The sequence below is a fragment of the Cherax quadricarinatus genome, chromosome 10 (assembly GCF_038502225.1).
Source record: "Cherax quadricarinatus isolate ZL_2023a chromosome 10, ASM3850222v1, whole genome shotgun sequence".
Classification (NCBI taxonomy): Eukaryota; Metazoa; Arthropoda; class Malacostraca; order Decapoda; family Parastacidae; genus Cherax; species Cherax quadricarinatus.
In genome coordinates this window covers 51,007,846-51,029,975 of record NC_091301.1, presented here as the reverse complement: position 1 = coordinate 51,029,975, position 22,130 = coordinate 51,007,846, and the positions used below count along the sequence as shown (strand labels likewise).

The 22,130-nt window shown below is 40.5% G+C and overlaps 1 protein-coding gene across 1 annotated transcript in view; it reads left to right on the top strand.

The window, feature by feature from the left end:
- The window catches only part of LOC128687831 (neural cell adhesion molecule 1-like), a 158,923-nt gene that overhangs the window by 80,193 nt on the left and 56,600 nt on the right, over nt 1-22,130 (top strand). Inside the window, 5 exon segments of the mRNA XM_070083832.1 lie at nt 2,266-2,425; nt 7,986-8,140; nt 11,545-11,551; nt 11,633-11,761; nt 21,201-21,306. Coding sequence (XP_069939933.1) covers nt 2,266-2,425; nt 7,986-8,140; nt 11,545-11,551; nt 11,633-11,761; nt 21,201-21,306 — 557 coding nt within the window.

Below are 22,130 nucleotides of genomic sequence, written 5' to 3'. Positions count from 1 at the left end.
CAGGAGAGTGGAACTTCCCTGCAGGACCACCAGGAGAGTGGAACTTCCCTGCAGGACCACCAGGAGAGTGGAACTTCCCTGCAGGACCACCAGGAGAGTGGAACTTCCCTGCAGGACCACCAGGAGAGTGGAACTTCCCTGCAGGACCACCAGGAGAGTGGAACTTCCCTGCAGGACCACTAGGAGAGTGGAACTTCCCTGCAGGACCACCAGGAGAGTGCAGGACCACCAGGAGAGTGGAACTTCCCTGCAGGACCACCAGGAGAGTGGAACTTCCCTGCAGGACCACCAGGAGAGTGGAACTTCCCTGCAGGACCACCAGGAGAGTGGAACTTCCCTGCAGGACCACCAGGAGAGTGGAACTTCCCTGCAGGACCACCAGGAGAGTGGAACTTCCCTGTAGGACCACCAGGAGAGTGGAACTTCCCTGCAGGACCACCAGGAGAGTGGAACTTCCCTGCAGGACCACCAGGAGAGTGGAACTTCCCTGCAGGACCACCAGGAGAGTGGAACTTCCCTGCAGGACCACCAGGAGAGTGGAACTTCCCTGCAGGACCACCAGGAGAGTGGAACTTCCCTGCAGGACCACCAGGAGAGTGGAACTTCCCTGCAGGACCACCAGGAGAGTGGAACTTCCCTGCAGGACCACCAGGAGAGTGGAACTTGTCAGTCTGGAAATACAATACCAAGACGATGGTAAAAAAAAGCCACAAATGCAGCCTAATGCGATTCTTTATCAACGTTTCGCCCAAACAGTTGCCGAATCGTTGGCTCGTGGCTAACAGACAGGATCGAGCTTTCACGACTCAGTGTGCGAAACGCTGCATTTATCTTCACCACTTGATATAAAGGATTCAAGTGGCTGCTCACTTTGTGTACCTGATTTAAACTTAAATCATAACTGAGGTCCACTTATTGTAATTTACCGTTAAACCCATCATAAGAAACTGTGTACATAATGTCAAACATTAACAGATAATTGAAATCAACGTAAACAGAAAAATAATCATGTCTTGGCTTCTGTAAATTGTTAAATGTAAATATCGCTGGTGCTGTTAAGCAGCTTTTGTTAAAAAGTGATGGTAAACCATACCACAGGGGGGGTTAGAACCCGCGGTCAGAGTCATAAAACTCCAGACCGACGCTTTAGCCACTGGACCAGCTGACTACAATAAGATTCATCCAAATAGGTATATTAATACACCATAGGAAGGTTAGCACAGGCACCACTGTGACCACAAATGCAAGTTTTTACAGACGAGTCTCCCGCTAGCGTGGCCGTGACGGACTCTAGCTCAAGTCCCCTCAATGCCGACAAGTGATATTTTTTTTTTCACCAACTTTAACACTGATTGTCGTCTTATTCGATTTAGGAAATTGAACTCTTTGGAACACTAAGACTATTTTTCTGTGTATCCGACAGTTGAAGGTTAATCACTGCTCATAAGAGACATCAGGTTGTTACAGCTGACACAAGATAGGATAAGATTTCGTTCGGATTTTTAATCCCGGAGGGTTAGCCACCCAGGATAACCCAAGAAAGTCAGTGCGTCATCGAGGACTGTCTAACTTATTTCCATTGGGGTCCTTAATCTTGTCCCCCAGGATGCGACCCACACCAGTCGACTAACACCCAGGTACCTATTTGCTGCTAGGTGAACAGGACAATAGGTGTAAGGAAACGTGTCGAAATGTTTCCACCCGCCGGGAATCGAACCCGGGCCCTCCGTGTGTGAAGCGGGAGCTTTACCCACCAGGCCACCGCCCCACAGTTGTGGGGAAAGAAATGCTCAGTTTGGCCTGACGTGAGTGGCTGGGTCTCACGAATGTTCACAGCATTATATATCCTCGAGCAGATATCTCATGGCAATTCAAGGAAGGATCTCTTCGCTGCTTTTCCCGAAAGGTCAGTCCCTCGGGCATGTAAACAGAGATGTTTGGCAGTCCTTCGACCATGGGATAGGAACGTTTGATCAGGGATTTTTCAGTAGATTTACTAGGCCCTGGCCTAGGTCCTCGTGAAATGTGTTTATCCCTAGATCAGAGTCCTCCAAGGAAAGGTCAACATTCTCAACAGTCATCCTGTAGGATTTTCCTCGAGCTATGGCCAAGATCGGAGAAGAAATCGTAGTAGTCATTATGGGTTCTGGACATTTTGTTGACTTAAGAAAGATTGTCTCGCAATAACATTGCCTTTCAATGTCTTTCTCTTGCCACACCTTATATCGAAAGCCTGTTGTACAGTGTGATACTTTTTCATAACAGGAGACGGAGGTTCGACACCACAAGAGTGCTGGAGTGCTGGTGAGAGGGAGGAACCTGGTGCTACAGAGTGTTCAGCGACCTGATGCTGGTACCTACACTTGCGCTGCTACCAATGTTGTTGGTACCTCTCGTAGCAACCCTCTCACACTCAGTATACAGTGTAAGTCACCTCTCACACTCAGTATACAGTGTAAGTCACCTCTCACACTCAGTATACAGTGTAAGTCACCTCTCACACTCAGTATACAGTGTAAGTCACCTCTCACACTCAGTATACAGTGTAAGTCACCTCTCACACTCAGTATACACTGTATACTGAGTGTGAGAGGTGACTTAAACTGTAAGTCACCTCTCACAATAAGTCTCCAGTGTAAGTTCATTCTTACTGGCAGTATGAAGTGTAAGTTACCACCGACTCTCAGTATGAAGTGTAAGTTACCACCGACTCTCAGTATGAAGTGTAAGTTACCACCGACTCTCAGTATGAAGTGTAAGTTACCACCGACTCTCAGTATGAAGTGTAAGTTACCACCGACTCTCAGTATGAAGTGTAAGTTACCACCGACTCTCAGTATGAAGTGTAAGTTACCACCGACTCTCAGTATGAAGTGTAAGTTACCACCGACTCTCAGTATGAAGTGTAAGTTACCACCGACTCTCAGTATGAAGTGTAAGTTACCATCGACTCTCAGTATGAAGTGTAAGTTACCACCGACTCTCAGTATGAAGTGTAAGTTACCACCGACTCTCAGTATGAAGTGTAAGTTACCACCGACTCTCAGTATGAAGTGTAAGTTACCACCGACTCTCAGTATGAAGTGTAAGTTACCACCGACTCTCAGTATGAAGTGTAAGTTACCACCGACTCTCAGTATGAAGTGTAAGTTACCACCGACTCTCAGTATGAAGTGTAAGTTACCACCGACTCTCAGTATGAAGTGTAAGTTACCACCGACTCTCAGTATGAAGTGTAAGTTACCACCGACTCTCAGTATGAAGTGTAAGTTACCACCGACTCTCAGTATGAAGTGTAAGTTACCACCGACTCTCAGTATGAAGTGTAAGTTACCACCGACTCTCAGTATGAAGTGTAAGTTACCACCGACTCTCAGTATGAAGTGTAAGTTACCACCGACTCTCAGTATGAAGTGTAAGTTACCACCGACTCTCAGTATGAAGTGTAAGTTACCACCGACTCTCAGTATGAAGTGTAAGTTACCACCGACTCTCAGTATGAAGTGTAACTTACCACCGACTCTCAGTATGAAGTGTAAGTTACCACCGACTCTCAGTATGAAGTGTAACTTACCACCGACTCTCAGTATGAAGTGTAACTTACCACCGACTCTCAGTATGAAGTGTAAGTTACCACCGACTCTCAGTATGAAGTGTAAGTTACCACCGACTCTCAATATGAGGTGTAAGTTACCACCGACTCTCAATATGAAGTGTAAGTTACCACCGACTCTCAATATGAGGTGTAAGTTACCACCGACTCTCAATATGAGGTGTAAGTTACCACCGACTCTCAATATGAGGTGTAAGTTACCACCGACTCTCAATATGAAGTGTAAGTTACCACCGACTCTCAATATGAGGTGTAAGTTACCACCGACTCTCAATATGAAGTGTAAGTTACCACCGTCTCTCAGTATGAGGAGTAAGTTACCACCGTCTCTCAGTATGAGGTGTAAGTTACCACCGTCTCTCAGTATGAGGTGTATGTTCCTTCTGACTCACATTATTCAGTATAAATACACTCTGTCGTTACGCAGTGATTTTTCAAAGGGTTTCGTGATGTGCCGGTTATGTTGGACCAGAGTCTGCAAACTGCACATCATGCTACGCCCGTCGTGACCGTCGATATAAAATATAACATCTTGTTAAGTCCGTCGCGAACACAGATATAACCCAGGATGTTGTAACCCGCCCAGCTGCTACTGCACACAGGTATCGTAATGCTACAGGTGGTCTAGGTGATGTGTTGCAATGCAGACTGCAACATGGGTAGTATATCAGTAGTAAGGCAGTAGTCATGGGAGTTCATTTAGGTATGTGTGCACATGTACAATCATCCTAGAATAGCCCGAGAAAGAGGCAGAGTGACCTACTGAGGACCTAACCCGTCTAGGTACAGTGGTACAAGGTACACCTAGTTGATTGCAACATGGTGATTGTAACCAGTTTAGTGGTTTACTGAATTAGGGTGTTAGTAATATAATGAAAATAATAACGATATTATCAGATGATAATGGATAATATGATAACAATGGTGTTAAAAAATCAGGAATAGCCTAGTTATTATAAGACACAAAAGTCTGAGGAGAAGAATTTACGCAGGTATATTGACACTGAGAGTATTTAATGAATATTCTGGAATGTTCTGTGACACCGGTTGACATAATGAGGGAATTATTCCTTCTGTTTCATTAGTTAGAAGGTTGTACACATTAGCTACACTGTATATGTAAATGATCCACTATTGTAATGTAACTTCTTATGTCACTTGACCTGTTCTCAGCAGTTAGAAGCTTAGGGCTGGTTATTAACTATCTCCTAGTTATTTTACCTCAGACTATTTGTAAACTGTGAGGCTTACTCCACCCGAACCTATATGGGGTGGGGTATGAGGAGGACCGGTGTTTGGTTGTTATTCCGGTGGGCATCTCTCCCTCAGAGGTTGGTACCACCGCGCTACCATACTCTGAAAAAACTTACCCTACGTCTCCTGTTGGTGCCTTTGCAACATTGCACAGCTCCTGATGATGCACTGAGAAGTGTGAAAGTACTTTTGAGGATTTCCACCCCTTGTGGCCAGGAGGAGGCTGGAAATACACACACACACACACACACACACACACACACACACACACACACACACACACACACACACACACACACACACACACACACACATATATATATATATATATATATATATATATATATATATATATATATATATATATATATATATATATATATATGGGATGGGGTCCACCTCTGGTGTAAATTGTGGGACCCACAGTCTTGGAGAAGTGAATAAAAAGGCTTCAAGGAAGAATATTTGGATTTCTTAATGAAGCCGTTTGAATATTCCACTTCCCCTACTACCCCATCTTTTCATTCTTTTTTAGTAATAGGAATATTTTATTACATAATATGGTACAGAAGATTTAAGAGATACATTGCTGATACAAAGATGGCACATACAGTACATGACCTGTGAGAGATACAAGTCTAGTACATATTGTTAAGTCTTTATTACTGATTATAATGCGAAAATCTCATCCAACTGGTCAGAACTGGGGCGCGTGCCCGAAGTACAGCAGGCATTCCCCCTCTGAACAGCAGCGCTGAGTCGCTGGAACAGAAAACTAGCTGCACTGGGATCCCTAGTTACCTTGATGAGTCTTTTGCCTAACTCCTTAAGGAACTTAGATGCACTCTTTCCGCAATATATATATATATATATATATATATATGTATATATATATATATATATATATATACACAAACACTGATCTCTGGCTGAAGGAGACTCGAACCTACGAGTGTTTGTGTATATTTCGCCTGCTCTTGCGAATTCCTTGCGCATGTATATATATGTATATATATATATATATATATATATATATATATATATATATATATATATATATATATATATATATATATATATATATATATATATGTATATATATATATATATATATATATATATATATATATATATATATATATATATGTATATATATATATATATATATATATATATATATATATATATATATATATATATATATATATATGCGCATGTATATGTATGTATATATATATATATATATATATATATATATATATATATATATATATATATATATATATATATATATATTGCATAGCAAATTGTTATAAATTTTAAATTAACTAGTCCACTTGAAAGGGCCATAATGGCTTTCAGTACACAATCAAAGGAAAAAATTTTTATCGACATATTTCCCATGTGGTATTAGATGGGAGATTTTTTTTTTATAGATTTTTTATTTAGACTCCTAAGCGAATAGTTCATTGTGAACCCGATATCGATCCTGTGAACGGTAGTGCAGGAACATAACATAAACAAAAGGCTTAGGAAATGGGCTCCAAAAGGGTTAACAGAAGTACATCTGGAATTATATAATTGTCTTATATGCTGCCAACAGATTTAGGGCTGTGTAATATGACTGGTATCTTTTTTACATAGTTAAGATATCATCGTGTATCACATAGTTGGTATACTATCTATGTCTACTCTTCGTTAAGCGGACATTCAAGTACGTAGTGTTGGCGGAGACTATATAACTGGCATGTAGTTTGATCATCTGTGCCTCTACCAGGACTTTCTGTTTCTAACAGAAACAGACTACAACATTAGTGAGTCAGTTCACTATAGTGAATGGAATGTAGGAGATAATGCTTGTAAAATCAGTAGAAATTTTAATATTTTTCATTGCCATACCAAATTTCTGAAAGTACAATTTAAAGATAGTGAATCTTGTACGAAATTGGAATTATCTCAGTTGCTTTCTTCCCTTTGTCAACAAACTCATGGGAGATTCGAAACAGGAGGTGCAATGATTGATTAAGGATTTTGGGAGAGTGTGTGAAAGATTAGAAATTATAAATAAACAAAGAAAAGTTCAAATTTTTGAGACTATCCAAAAATATAGACATAGAGAGATTGGATATTAGATTGGAGGGAGGAAGTATGGAGAAAATAAATGTGTTCAGATATGTGGGAGTGAACAGGTGAACAATAGAATCGATGGAGGTAAAAAAAGGTTGGTGGTGTATGTAGGCATCTGTGGAGACAAAGACCTTTATTGATTCAGGCATGAAGGAGAATGTACCATAGTATAGTGTTGGCACGCTGTTGTATGGGTATGAAACATGGGCTTTTAATGATGCAACGAGGAGGAAGCTGAAGGCTCGAAATGCCTAGGCATGCCAGTGGCCTAATTAATATCTTGTAACATGTAGCTACACAATGTAAGCTATACAAGGAAATAAACATTTGAATTTGAAAGGCAGTGGAGATGGGTTTGATGGTTGAGGAGGGGTTGTTGAGGTGGTTTGGATATTTAGAGAAGCTGGATAAAACTGTATAAATCGGGGTTGGAGGGAACGAGACGCAGGGGTCGTCCTAGGAAAGGTTGGAGGTATAGATTAAAGGTGGTTTTGAATGCTAGAGGCTTGGACATCCAACTGCCTTGTGTGAGCATGTTAGAAAGGAGCAGAAGCAAGTGGCTTTCATGATAAAACTTGTTGTTGGAGTGAACAGGGAAACATTTACGAAGTGATTCAGGAAAACCGTTTGACCAGACTTCAGAGGATCTCTGAACTGTGATGTTGGCAACCATCTTGGAAAACAGTAACTGTGTGATTGAAAATGAAAGTGATTTCGTCTTCGTCGTGTCACTCGACAAAGACGAGACGACAAAAATGTTAAGAAAATTATACATAAACATAAATTTACAGTCAGTAATATATATTTGACTGAATACCATGAAAGTACCACTTAAGGGATGATCATATTCATAAGGATGATTTGCAAGATTGCAAGTAGGCGCCTTTGTAAACAAAAAAATTGTTACGTCGAAGCCGATAAATCTCAAATCTCTACACCGAACACTTGTAACTTTTTCTGAAGTTTTTTAATAGTAATGGTGTTCTTACAGATAGACCGATGTGTGCACAGGAGCGAGTGATAGTGACGGCAGTCGAGGGAGAAGTGGTGACCTTGCAGTGTACAGTGGATGCTTACCCAGCTAACCTCACCTTCTACTGGCTCTTCAACAACACCGTCGACTCGACAAGCTTCAGGCCGGGTGAGGTGAGACGCTTGTCACAAGGAATGTGTTGTGTCGACAGATCCCATCATAGTGGACTCATGTATGCTGAAGTGCTCTAGATCAAAGAAATAGGAGCTACTCTCCATTTTCTTAGATTGTTTGTGATTGTCTCACATTCCCCAGGTGATTATTAAACCCTGTAACAATAAGCAATGATCAGTGAAGATAATAACTTGACGCCTTTTAGTCGATAAGTAATAGTTATGTCTGTCTGGTAACCCTAAGCCTTCTGAACCTCAGTGGTCTGAGAATGGTATCCCAGCATCTCGTAGGCTCATACTCCTCCTCCCTTAATGCTCCGAGAAAGGTATCCCCCATCGACAACAACTACAGCCGCTTATTGCACATTCACGTGAGAAAGATGGTTCGAGAAAGACCTCTCCATCTTCCATAAGCCGAGTCATCTACAGCTCAGTGCTCCGATAAATAATCCCCTTATACTATAAGCCCATCCTTGTCTACCTCAATGATCCAAGAAGATATACCGTACTCCATAAGCCAAGCCTCCTCCTATTTCATTGACCAAAGAAAGTATCCCACTATATACCTATCCCCTTTTACCTCAAAGATCCGAGAAAGTAGTTCCCATTTTCCACAAGCACAACACACCCTTCCTCAATGACAACACAAAGGTATCCACATATTTATCCAAGAAAGGTTTAAGCGTATCCCATAATCCTGGATCCTTTACCTCAGTGATAGAAGTATGATATATATATATATATATATATATATATATATATATATATATATATATATATATATATATATATATATATATATATATATATATATATATGCAATAAGATCACAGTAAACAGGTGATTTCAAAATATGCAAAACAACCACTCTGAAAGAATAGAGAAATTCCAAGCGCTTTCGTGACTACTCACATTATCAAGGAACTATGATAATGTGAGTAGTCACGAAAGCGCTTGGAATTTCTCTATTCTTTCAGAGTGGTTGTTTTGCATATATATATATATATATATATATATATATATATATATATATATATATATATAATGATGGGGTCCACCTCTGGTGTAAATTGTGGGACCCATATATATATATATATATATATATATATATATATATATATATATATATATATATATATATACCATACAGCCTCGGAGAAGTGAATAAAAAGACTTCAAGGAAGAATATTTGGATTTCTTCCTGAAGCCGTTTGAATATTCCACTTCCCCTACCACCCCATCTTTTAATATATTTTTTTTTACTAATAGGAATATTTTATTACATAATATGGTACAGAAGATTTAAGAGATACATTGTTGATATAAAGGTGGCATATACGGTACATGTTGTTACGTGTGTATCACCGATTATAAGGCGAAAATCTCATCCAGCTCCTCAGAGCTGGGGCGTGTGCCCAAAATACAGCAGGCATTACCCCTTTGAACAGCCGCACTGAGCCGCTGGAACAGAAAACTAGCTGCCCTGGGATCCCTAGTTACCCTAATGAGTCTTTTTCCCAGCTCCTTAAGGAATTTAGATGCATTCTTTTCCCATGAGCCAAGGGTCTCTGAGCCTATGGGAACAAACATATAATGATGGGCAAGTTCTCCATATTTTCTAGACTTTTGGGACTCCCTGAAGCTGGCAGCTGCCCCTCCTTCCTCCCTGGTGTATTGGAGATAGGTATCAGCCAAGGTAGATGCACATGTATAGTCCCACACCACCTGCTTCCCGTCTGTCCAGGCTTGAAGGGTGATACCATCTGGACTCTTCTGGCTGCCATCAGATCTGCATAGTTGGGGTGACTCCCTTACTGCTGGGCATCCAGCTGTTGTGAGGCTCCTCTTGATAATGTTATTAACCTCCTCATGTCTTGCAACCTTTCCCTCGGATTTACGGCACACAAGACCATGGTACCCGAATCGGTCTGCTGCTTCACTGCCACAAATACACCTGTGTTCGGCGATAATAGGGGCGGCAAGTCGAAGGGCAACACCGATGCGGATGGTCTGTGGGTCGAGGCGTGTGCCAAGGCTGGAGTTGGGAACAGCCAACAGAAAGTCCCCAGCATGAGGGGCTCTCACTGTCAGGAGGCGGGCTCTAGCCTTCCCTGACACACTCTGAAGCATTGTTGAGGCTGTATTTTCCACTATTAGACCATCCCAGAGCGATTGTTTGTAGTTGCTGGGGGGAGCAGGTCTGGTTTCAGAGCCCGTTAGATTATCCCAGATCATTGCTCCATCAATGAATTTTTGGTCCTGGACTCCAATCTTGTCCCTAAGATGTTCAGGGAGAATCGCTGCTACAAGCTCTCTGGATGCAATACACGAGGACAGAAAAGCAGGTAACGCAATCTGTGATGACTTGCGGACATTAATACCTCCTAGTCTGACTGGAAGTGTAGCTTGGTTCCACTCCCTGTCTTCTAGAGTAAGGTTAAGTATTTTCGTAAAAATCTGCCTCAGAATACTGTCATATTCGTGCAGTATAGGGTTATCATATGAAGGTGCACATCCTAGGAAATATGTCAACCTGGGCAGACTCAAGCACTTTGTGAGAAGGTACAAGGCATCGTGGGTGTCCAGATTGCCTATTCGTTGTTCCATTCTCCTTAACTCTTCCAATTTCTTCCTGAGAATTGTGTCAATGGCATTGCTTCCCAGAGGTGCTCCTAACAAGACACTATTTGTGTGGGAAATGACTGCTGCTCCTGGTAGTTTTGATCTCACTGCATTTATCACATGATTATTGACTGAGATGATTTCGCATTTGGATGGATTCAGGATGAGATCCATTTCCTGTCCCCGTGTCATTACCTGTGTAAGGTCATGTAGGAGGGACTCCTTTGTACCTGCTAGTGTACCATCATCTAGGAACCAGATGTTTAGCTCGCTGGTCAGTCTGACTGTGATTTCCCTAACTGCTATACAGAAGAGAAATGGTGCAAGAGGATCTCCTTGTTGGACACCCTCCGATGATGTGATTTCATGCTCTCCAAAGAGAAGCATTGATTCCTTGCTATACCCGGCTGAAACAAAAGGGAAGAGACCAGGGAAATGTTCTTGTACTGCTGCTAATACCACGTCTCTTTTCAGGAGATTGAATGCATTCTTGAAATCTAATTTTACCACTGCATTGTCCTCAGGCACTCTTGTAGCAGTCATGAGTGTTATTCCAGCACTCTAGTAGCAGTCATGAGTGTTATTCCAGCACTCTAGTAGCAGTCATGAGTGTTATTCCAGCACTCTAGTAGCAGTCATGAGTGTTATTCCAGCACTCAAATAATAATAATAATGACTTTTACTTACAAAAGTAGAGCTAAAATATAACTGTAAACATTTGTAAGATATCACTTGTAAAGAATAGAACAGATGCAGCACACTATGGCATCATGCTATTTTAGTACACTCGTGAAATGCTACTGCATGTTTAAGTGGCTGGTTTAAACAGACCTTTGACTAATGTAACTTTGCCTTGTTTCTGGTACTCAGTTTCTGGTTCAGTGTCGAGGCTGCGTTACGTCGCGTACTCCGCCAGGGACTACGGTACTGTCTTCTGCTGGGCCGCTAATGTTGTCGGACAACAGAAAGATCCTTGTGCCTTCACTCTTCAACCTGCAGGTAATAAATTTATTTTAGAGATTAGTTTGGTGATTTTTTTTTAATTAATTGGGTGGCAACTCTGCCGTACGTCAATATTCTGGTATTAATTAGAAAATGTTAAATCTGTAAGGTCTTAGAACATATGGGAAATTGAAGGGAGTGTGCTGTGAGCCGCAGAATGGGAGGGTAGCTCAGATTCCTTCATCCAAGGAATCTGAGGAATTGTGTTTCTACAATCTGTTTACTAGAACTGGAGTTAGTAGGTATAATGGATGGTTATCTGTGTGATGGAAGCGGTTCCATGTTTTGAAAATTTCTATCATGGGAAAACCCAAAAACAGAAAGAGAATATAATTAAAGTGAAGGGAAATTAAATATTGAAAGATATTTAATACGCAAATGAAATAAAAGGGAAAGACTGACATAGTTGGTACAGACTTTTTCCAGGCGAAAGCATTGGCTATGCAGTCCCTGACTCACGAAATCGTGACACTATTGCTAACAAACCATACCACGGGTGGGGTTAGAACCCGCGATCAGAGAGCCATAAAACTCCAGACCGACGTGTTTACCACTGGACCAGCTGACTACAATAAGATTAATCTAACTAGTTATATTTGTACACCATAGGAAGGTTAGCAAGGTGGCCCCGTGGCTAACTCGACGGTCTGGAGTTTTATAACTTTCTGATCGCGGGTTCTAACCCCACCCGTAGTATGGTTTCTATACATTCCCTATTTGGATGGTTAAGGATATGGTGGTAGTCTATGGTCATTGTGAAGGTGTAAGGGGCCTTCGAACCCTCAAAGACTTAAAGAACATTCTTCCTCCTGAAGAAAACAGAAAAAATAATTATAACAAAATAAGATTAACTAATTCTTACTAGATATAAGCAATTAAACGTGAACTAGTCCTAACTGAAGCAAATAATGGAAAAAAATAAATGAATAGTTAAAATCAAATGAACAAGCCTTTTGAGTCTGCCTGCTGGCATGGCAAGGCGCTCAGGAATACCCGGAGTGGAACGGGATGCTGGAGAGAAAGTAAGTTCACAGGGAGTCGCCACTATTGTGAAGTCCAGCATCAGATGCTTACAATGCCTTTTAACCCTTAAACTGTCCAAACGTACATCTACGTTTTTTCAACATTTAAAAGTATGTAAAAAGAGTAGATCTACTTTTGGAGTATTACGCATATGAACGTAGATCTGCTTGGACAGTTTAAGGGTTAAGGTGCGCAGGTAGCAGCTTCAGAAGTTAGCTGTCCACAGTGGTAGTCAATTAGAAATCGACAACACAGGTATAAAGAACAAGACAAGTTGCTCAGTCGTAGAATGTTGTCGAGATAATAGCTCTGTCCTGGTGGTAGAGAAAAACGGTTCTCAAGGTGAGGCTTTTCAACCTGCACGGAAGTAGTGCAACAGCGGAGTTCTCGTAGTGATGCAGGAGTGTGGATGTAGAGCTAAGGTGAAGGAACAGCAGAGTTCCCAAGACGATAAATTCTTCAGTTTCTGATCTATTATTAGTTCATGATGCTCGTCTCATCTCCCATCTGTTGGGTGACCCGAACCATAATAATAATATTTTTTTCCTACAAGTATATGTACAAGATGTACAGACCATAGCTGGCATCACTGACATACTACTATATAGAAAGTTGCTTGTTATGCTGAGCATTTGCCACAAATTAGGTCAATTTTGTCCCAGGATGCGACTCACACCAGTCTACTTACACCCTTGTACCCATTTTAAACTGATGGGTGAAGAGGAACAGGGACAGCAGGTGTCATATGGAAACACGTCCCTAATGTTTTCCAGCCGTACCGGAGGAGATTCGAACCCCGGACCTCAGTGTGTGAGGTGAGTGCGCTAGCGATCGAGCTACGGGACACCAGCAAGGCTGAGAAGAATATGGAAATTACGAACTGGACAAGGAGTCATTCACATGATAGGCTTAAGGCCTTTAACAGAAATGGTGATGACTAAATATTACCTTTATGAACGTAATTGTATCCAAGTCCGGACAAAAGTTAAAAATCCTAACAAGAGTACAGCTCTTATCCCTTAATAAATTAAGAAAAAAACTAAACTTAAAATAACCAATCAAGACTAGGGCTCCATACTTACAAACTTGATGAAAGCAGGAAGCCAAGTGACTCTACTCCGCCGGCAAGGGTCTCTTGTTAACTCGCTTGGTGAATGAGGGAAGGGAAGTGGAGGGGGGGGGGGTTAAAGGTAACTGGTTACGTACTCCTTTCTGAAGTCAAACTACCAGTCATGCTTCCTCCACCAGTCATTCAGTCTTCCACTCTTATTTAATGAACTTTTTCCTCAGTCATGTACTCAGGATGGTTGACTGATTCAAATATCACATAGCAGCACACTGCCATACTGTTCAAAACAGTGTATAACATCAACACGTTGATGAGCAAAATACAAGGTTTATGGACCGTTTATACCATCTACTTATTGAGGAATACAGAGATAGACAGTATAATAACCTATGTCATATGAAAATAAGATATCAGATGTACTAAGCAAATTTCTTAAATTTGCTTGTAACAGACAAGTGAACTGTAGATATGTAGATATAAATCCAAATATACACCTTTTAACCCTTTCGAGGCCTAGTTTCTAGGCCTTTTGTGCACCCATGTGCTCTTGCACTACTGTCCACAGGATAGATATGATGTGCACAATAAATTAGGCACTTCAGTGACAAAGTCTAATACCTAATCTTATACCATCCGAACCTCGCCACTACTGCTTCTTACATTCCATTCTCCTCTGTATTTAACGGAAGAAGTCTACCACGTAGACGAAACGTTTCAACCATAAAGTTAGCTAATTGTTGCACATGCGTCGTACTCAACAGTCCCGTAATAAATGCTGAGTTCCAGAAATGAATAAGTGGATGTAGCTTCTGTCTTCCATTCACTGTCAAGACTTGAATACCTAACTGAGTAAACCAGTCATTTTTATGCTCCGAAATCACAGCGTTTTCTATAGCTGACCAAACTTCACCTGAGTTATACAAAGAAACACAGGTTACAAGATGGTCACCTAAATGTCTTAGTCACTGAAGTCGAAATGAAATTAAAAAAAGAAGAACTTAAACTTAGATAAAATTCTTTTTGGTAACCCACACCTGGCCAAACACGTCAAGAAACTAGAGAAAGTGCAAAGGTTTGCAACGAGAAGAGAGGTTAAGAGAAATCAACCTGACGACACTGGAGGACAGGAGAGAGAGAGAGAGGATGGGGGGGATATGATAACGACATATAAAATACTGAGAGGAATTGACAAGGTGGACAGATAGGATTTTCCTGCGATGGGACACAGCAACAAGGGATCACAACTAGAAGTTGAAGAATCAGATGAGTCACAGGGATGTTAGGAAGAAGGATAGCCTGGTGAGTGATGAAAAGGAAGCAGGATCCATACATGGCTTTAAGAAGAGGTATGATAAAGCTCATGGAGCAGAGAGAGAGAGAGAGAGAGGACCTAGTAGTGACCAGTGAAGAGGCAGGGCCAGGAGATATGGATCGACTGCAGCAGCCACAATTAGGTGAGTACACGCACACACTCAAACGCAGCCGGAGTAACATCGTATACTGCTAGTGAATCTTTAATTATAAATTAATCTAATATATAACCCTGAAGTATTGTTAAATTCAAGAGTGTTTAGGAAACTAGATTCAATTATATTTCTTTCAACCATACGCTTCCTAGTGTCTTTCAACCATACGCCTGCTAGTTTCAACCATACACCTAGTTTCTTTCAACCATACGCCTGCTAGTGTCTTTCAACCATATGCCTACTAGTTTCAACCATACGCCTGCTAGTTTCAACCATACGCCTGCTAGTTTTTTTCAACCATACGCCTGCTAGTTTCAACCATACGCCTGCTAGTTTCTTTCAACCATACGTCTGCTAGTTTCAACCATACACCTAGTTTCTTTCAACCATACGCCTGCTAGTTTCTTTCAACCATACGACTGCTAGTTTCTTTCAACCATACGTCTGCTAGTTTCAACCATACACCTAGTTTCTCTCAACCATACGCCTGCTAGTTTCTTTCAACCATACGACTGCTAGTTTCTTTCAACCATACGCCTGCTAGTTTCTTTCAACCATACGACTGCTAGTTTCTTTCAACCATACGTCTGCTAGTTTCAACCATACACCTAGTTTCTCTCAACCATACGCCTGCTAGTTTCTTTCAACCATACGACTGCTAGTTTCTTTCAACCATACGCCTGCTAGTTTCTCTCAACCATACGCCTGCTAGTTTCTCTCAACCATACGCCTGCTAGTTTCTCTCAACCATACGCCTGCTAGCTTCTCTCAACCATACGCCTGCTAGTTGCAACTTTCTCGGCTCTTTGAAAATATATTTTGTGGCTAAAATTTCTCACATGAATAAAAATAGCATTAGACTCTTGTTCACTTCTAATGTTACATGTATGTTGTTGCAAAAAAAAAATGGTTAGTAGATATGTTGATCCTAATTTATGGCAAAATTTCTAACTTTAAGGCAAAAAAGAGTATTGATTAAGCACAATCACTGATTTAAATAATTACAATATATTTAGTTTTGATGTCACTTCGTTATGTATATTTTTTCTAGTTAATGATTTATTTAGTTTCCTATCTGAAGAACTCAGTAATTACGATTTCCCATTACCAGTGGCTACAGTTATTGATCTTATTATGTTGTGTATTGTTATTGCAAAGTTTGTGTTTAAGGGCGAGTTTTTTACTTAGAAGTTTGGAATGGCAATGGGAAATCCTCTCTCACCTGTCCTTAGCAATTTGTAAATGGAATATTTTGAAATAAGATTGCTTAAAAAATTCCTTCCCAATATAACTAAGTGGTACAGATATATTAATAATGTTTTATGCCTAATACCCAAGAATATAGATATAAACCATATAGATATAAACCATTTTCTTGTTAAATCAGATAGTTAAACTCAATCCATAAATTTTACTGTTGACTTTAAACAATATAAATGATTGCCTTTATTTTGATGTGTTAATTACTTAGGGAAACAATGATTTTAATTTTAAAATATACAGAAAATCAAAAAATAACTTCCCTTATGAGGATTATTGATCTTCACATTATGACGGAGTTAAACTTTCTGTATTCTGATCAATGTTTTTGAGAACGTTGTGCATTGGCAACCCAGTGTTCTTATAAAAATTAAATTTGAAGATTTATGAAATAGCTAATGATCTAAAATACCCAAAACACTTCAATGATAAATTCTTTAAAATTGCTAAAAATTCATTTTACGGTTTGGGAAAAGGACAAATAATTCTATTCAACCAAGAATGTTAGTTTTCTGTTAACATTAAAAACATTTTTGATATACCTTCTCCATATAATATAAGAATTTTAAAATAAAAGGTGTATTTAAAAATTTTGGTTTAGAAAAAAATTCTGATTAAATGTTCCCCCAAAAAATGCTTATGGCTGCTATATCTCCAAGAGTCCCTGTAAAAATATATAAAATTATAACAGACTAGAAAAAAGTCTTGAACAAAACTTACGAAAATGAAAAGATATTGGCAACTATAGGAAGAACATGGAGTAATGAGATTATTGGCAAAACTCGAAGAGGTATGACGGTAGATTTAAAAATGCAGTGTCAGGGTACACAACAGAAGTTTGTGGATAGAGGAGGGTGGGTGGGGGAGGGAAGAGGAGCAACTAGTGAAATGATGAGGTAAACAGAGTTGTAAGAGGTAAAAAGTTAGCATACGAGAGGATTTTACAAGGTTTGTATAAGTAGGGAAGAGTACATGGGGAGAGGAGAAGAGAGAGAGGTTAAGAAAGTTTTGAAGGAATGTAAACGGAGAGCAAATGAAAGAGAGGGTGAGATGATGTCAACAAATTTTGCTAAGAATCAGATTTTTTTTAGAGTTAGATTAATAAGCTGAGAATGCCTAAGGAATGAAAGGATTTGACAGTTAAAAATAGGAGAGGAGAGTTATTAGATGGAGAGTTGGAGGTATCAGGGAGATGAAGGGAATATTTTAAGGATCTACTAAATATTGATGAAGATAAGGAAGCTGTGATTTCGTGCATTGGCCAGGGGGGTGTAATATCTTTTAGGAATAACGAAGAGCAAAATGAGTGTGTGTGGGGAAAGTACATGAACCTGTGGGTAGAATGAAATGGGGGTGAAGTGGCTGGGATTGATGGAATCAAGAAAAAAAAATGCTAAAAGCTGGTGAGGATATAGTTTCGGAATGATTCAGCTTTTATTTAATAAATTTATTAGCAAGAGAAGGTATCTAGGGATTGACAGAGAACATGCTTAGCTCCTTTCTATAATGGCAAAGGGGACAAAAAAAATATTATAGTGGAATAAGCCTCTTGAGAATACCTAGTAAAGTGTATGGTAGTTACTACTGAAAGGATTAAAAGTAAGACGCAGAACAGGATGGCAGATAAACAATGAGGCTTTAGGAAGGGTAGGGGGTATAGACCAATTGTTGACAGTGAAGTATACAAGTGTTTAGATAAGGGTAAAGAGCTTTTCGCTGCGTTTACGAATTTGGAAAAGGCATATGATACGGGGGATAGGAAAGCAATGTTAGAGATGTTGCAGGTGTATGGAATATGTGGTAGGTTAATGAAAACAGATGAGTGATTTATTGAGAATAATGAGGCTCAGTTAAGGTAAGTAGGGGAGAGGGAGATAATTTCCCAGTAAATGTAGGACTTAGACAGGGAGTGTGATGTTACCATGGTTGTTCAATATATTTATTAATGGGGTTTTAAGAGAGGCAAATGCACTGGTGTTGGCAAGAAGTGTGGGATTAAAAGATAGGGAATCTAATACAAAGTGGGAGTTTTTACAGATGATTTTGCTGATGACACTGTGCTTTTTGAAGATTCTGAAGAGAAGTTGCAGAAGTTGGTGGACGAATTTGGGATGGTGTGTAAAATATGGAAATTGAAAGTGAATATAGGAAAAACAAAGGTGATGAGAATAAAAAAAAATAGGTAATGGAATATTGGATATCAGGTTAGAGAGAGGGTGTGTGGAGGAAGTGAATGAGTTCAATTATCTAGGAGTTCACTAGTCATTAGAAGGGTCTTAAAGACGAAGTGAACCTTAGAATTGAAGTGGGGAAAAACAGTGAGTGGTGCACTGAGGAGTCTGTGGAGACAAAGGACGTTGACCACAGAAGCAAAGAGGAAAATGTATTGGTAACAAAGCTCTTTTACGAATGTGAAGCATGGGTGGTGAATGTTGCTACAAGGAGATAGCTGGAGGTGTCATATCCGAGGGTAATATGTAGTGTGAATATTATGCAGAGATCCCGTAAGCTGGAGATTAGAAGGAGGTGCGGGGTTAGTAAAGTATTACCCAGAGGGCTGAGAAAGGGTTGTTGAAGTGTAGTTCGGAAATTTAGAAGTGATATAAGAAAATAGAATGACTTGGAGGGTGTATAAATCTGTAATGGAAGGAAGGCGAGGTAGTGGTCATCCTAGGAATGGTTGGAGGGAGGGGGTGAAGGAATTTCAGTAAGTATGCGTGAGCATGTTAAGATAGGAGCGAGTGGAGGCAAATGGTTTTCAGGACTTGACGTGCTGTTGGAGTGTAAGCAAGGTAACATTTATGAAGGGATTCAAGGAAACTGGCAGGCCTGACTTGATTCCTGGTGATGGGAAGTACAATGTCTGCACTTTGGAGGAGTGTTAATGTTGCAGTTTTATAACTGTAGTGAAAGGATGCCTCTGGCAAGACAGTAAAGGAATGAATAATGAAAGCTTTTTTCCTCTTTCGGGCCACCCTACCTTCGTGGGAAACGGCCGATGAGTTAAAAAAATAAAAAAAATAAGTCTGAGCATTTCTGGTAAAGTGTACGTTAGTCATTATTGAAAGAATTAACAGTAAGACAGAGAGTAGGATAGCAGATAAACAAGGAGACTTTAACAAAGGTAGGGGGTGTGTAGACCCAGTGCTTACAGTGAAACATATAGGTGAAGAGTATTTTGATAAGGGTAAAGAGGTTTTTGTAGTATTTATGGATTTGGAAAAGGCTTATGATAGGGTGGATAGGGGGCAGTGTGGCAGATGTTGCAGATGTATGGAATAGAAGGTAGGTTACTGAAAGTAGTGAATAGTAGTTTTTACGAGGATAGTGAGACTCAGGTTAGAATATGTAGGAGAGAGGGAGATTATTTCCCAGTAAAAGTAGGCCTTAGACAAGGATGTGTGATGTTACCGTGGTTGTTTAATATATTTATTGATGAAGTTGTAAGAGAGGTGAATGTTCGGGTATTGGCAAGAGGTGTGGAGTTAAAAGATATAGAATATAACACAAAGTGGGAATTGTCTTAGTTACTTTTTTTATGACACAGTGCTTTTGGGTGATTCTGAAGAGAAGTTGCAAAGGTTGGTGGACGAGTTTGGTAGGGTATGTAAAAGAAGGAAATATTAAAAGTGAATATAGGAAAGTTTAAGGTTATGAGGATAAAATTTTAGGTAATGAAAGACTGGATATCAGATTGGAGGAAGAGAATATGGAGGAAGTGAATATATTCAGATATTTAGGGGTGGACTTGTCAGCAGATGGGTCTGTGAAAGACGATGTGAACCACAGAATTGATGAAGGGGAAAAAGGTGAGTGGTGCACGGAGGAGTCTGTGGAGACAACGCTAACCATGTATGTGAGTATAGTTGAGTATAGTTATACCAACAATCCTTTATGGGTGTGAAGGATGGGTGGTGAATGTTGCAACAAGGAGAAGGCTGGAGGCAGTGGAAATATCATGTCTGAGGGCAATGTAATGCCGAGAATCCATAGTTTGGAAATTAGGAGGTGTGAGGTTACTTAAAAGTAATATCCAGAGGGCTAAGGAAGGGTCGTTGAGGTGGTTCGGACATTCAGAAAAGATTGAGCAAAATAGTGACTTTCAGTGCATATAAATCTGTAGTAAAAGGAAGGCGGGGTAGATGTCGGTCTAGGAAAGGTTGAAGGGAGTTTTTGTATGCAAGAGGCTTAGACTTCCAGCGTGTTAGACAGGAGCGAGTGGAGATGAATGGTTTTTAGGACTTGACATGCTGTTGGAGTGTGAGCAAGGTAACATGTGTGAAGCAATCCAAGGAAACCGACAAAACGGACTTGAGTCCTGGAGATGGGAAGTACAGTGTCTGAACTCTGAAGGAGGGGTGTTAATGTTGCAGTTTTATAACTGTAGTGCAAGCATGCCTCTGGCAAAGTAGTGATGGAGTGAATGGTGATGAAAGTGTTTCTTCTATTTTGGGTCACCGTACCTTGGCGGGAAACGGCCGATGGGTTATAAAAAAGTTAATAAAGATGGTTATCAAAATAATTAAAAAATGTTCAGTAAGATAATCCCAGTTGGGATTCATTAATATAGTCAAAATTGGGGATGTTTCAAATAATCCAATTTACTTTCGTCCTGTAGGTGCTCCTGATAGTGTCAGATATTGTGTGCTGACCAACCAGTCAGCTGGATCACTGCACATCACCTGTCAGCCGGGGGCTGATGGCGGACTCACCCAGACCTTCAGGTGAGCCCATTTTGTACTCTTGGTGAGTGGGGAGCCCACACTGTACTCTCAGCAAGTGGCTGGGAATTGAACCTGGATTATTTTCCTTAAGAGTTGAACACACACACACACACACACACACACACACACACACACACACACACACACACACACACACACACACACACACACACACACACACGGAAAAAAGATCATGAGGTGATTGTAACACCGAGCACATCTCCTGAGGCGCACATCAATCAGACAACTGCTGCAGCATACAGGCGTCGGGCAAACCTGAGAATTCCCCATACTGGAGTATGCAGCACCAGTTTGGAATCCACACCTGGTCAAGCACTTCAAGAAATTAGTGAAAGTGCAAAGGTTTGCAACAAGACTAGTTCCAGAGCTAAGGGAATTGACCTATTACTAAAGGTTAAGGAAAATCGGCCTGACGACACTGGAGGACAGGAGGGTCAGGGGAGACATGATAACGATATATAAAATATTGGGAGGAATTGAAAAGTTGGACAAACACAAGATGTTCCAGAGATGCGACACAGAAACAATGGATCGCAATTGGAAGTTGAAAGAGTCCTGTGAATCAAAGGCACGTTAGGAAGTATTTCTTCAGTCAGAGTTGTCAGGCAGTGGAATGGCCTAGAAAGTGACGTAGTGGAGGCAGGAACTATACTTAGTTTTAAGACAAGGTTTGATAAAGCTCATGGAGCAGAGAGAGGACACAGTAGCTATCAGTTTAGAGGCGGGGCCAGGAGGAATGACTCGACCCCTGCAACCACAAACAGGCGAGTACACACACACACAAACACATGAACACACACACA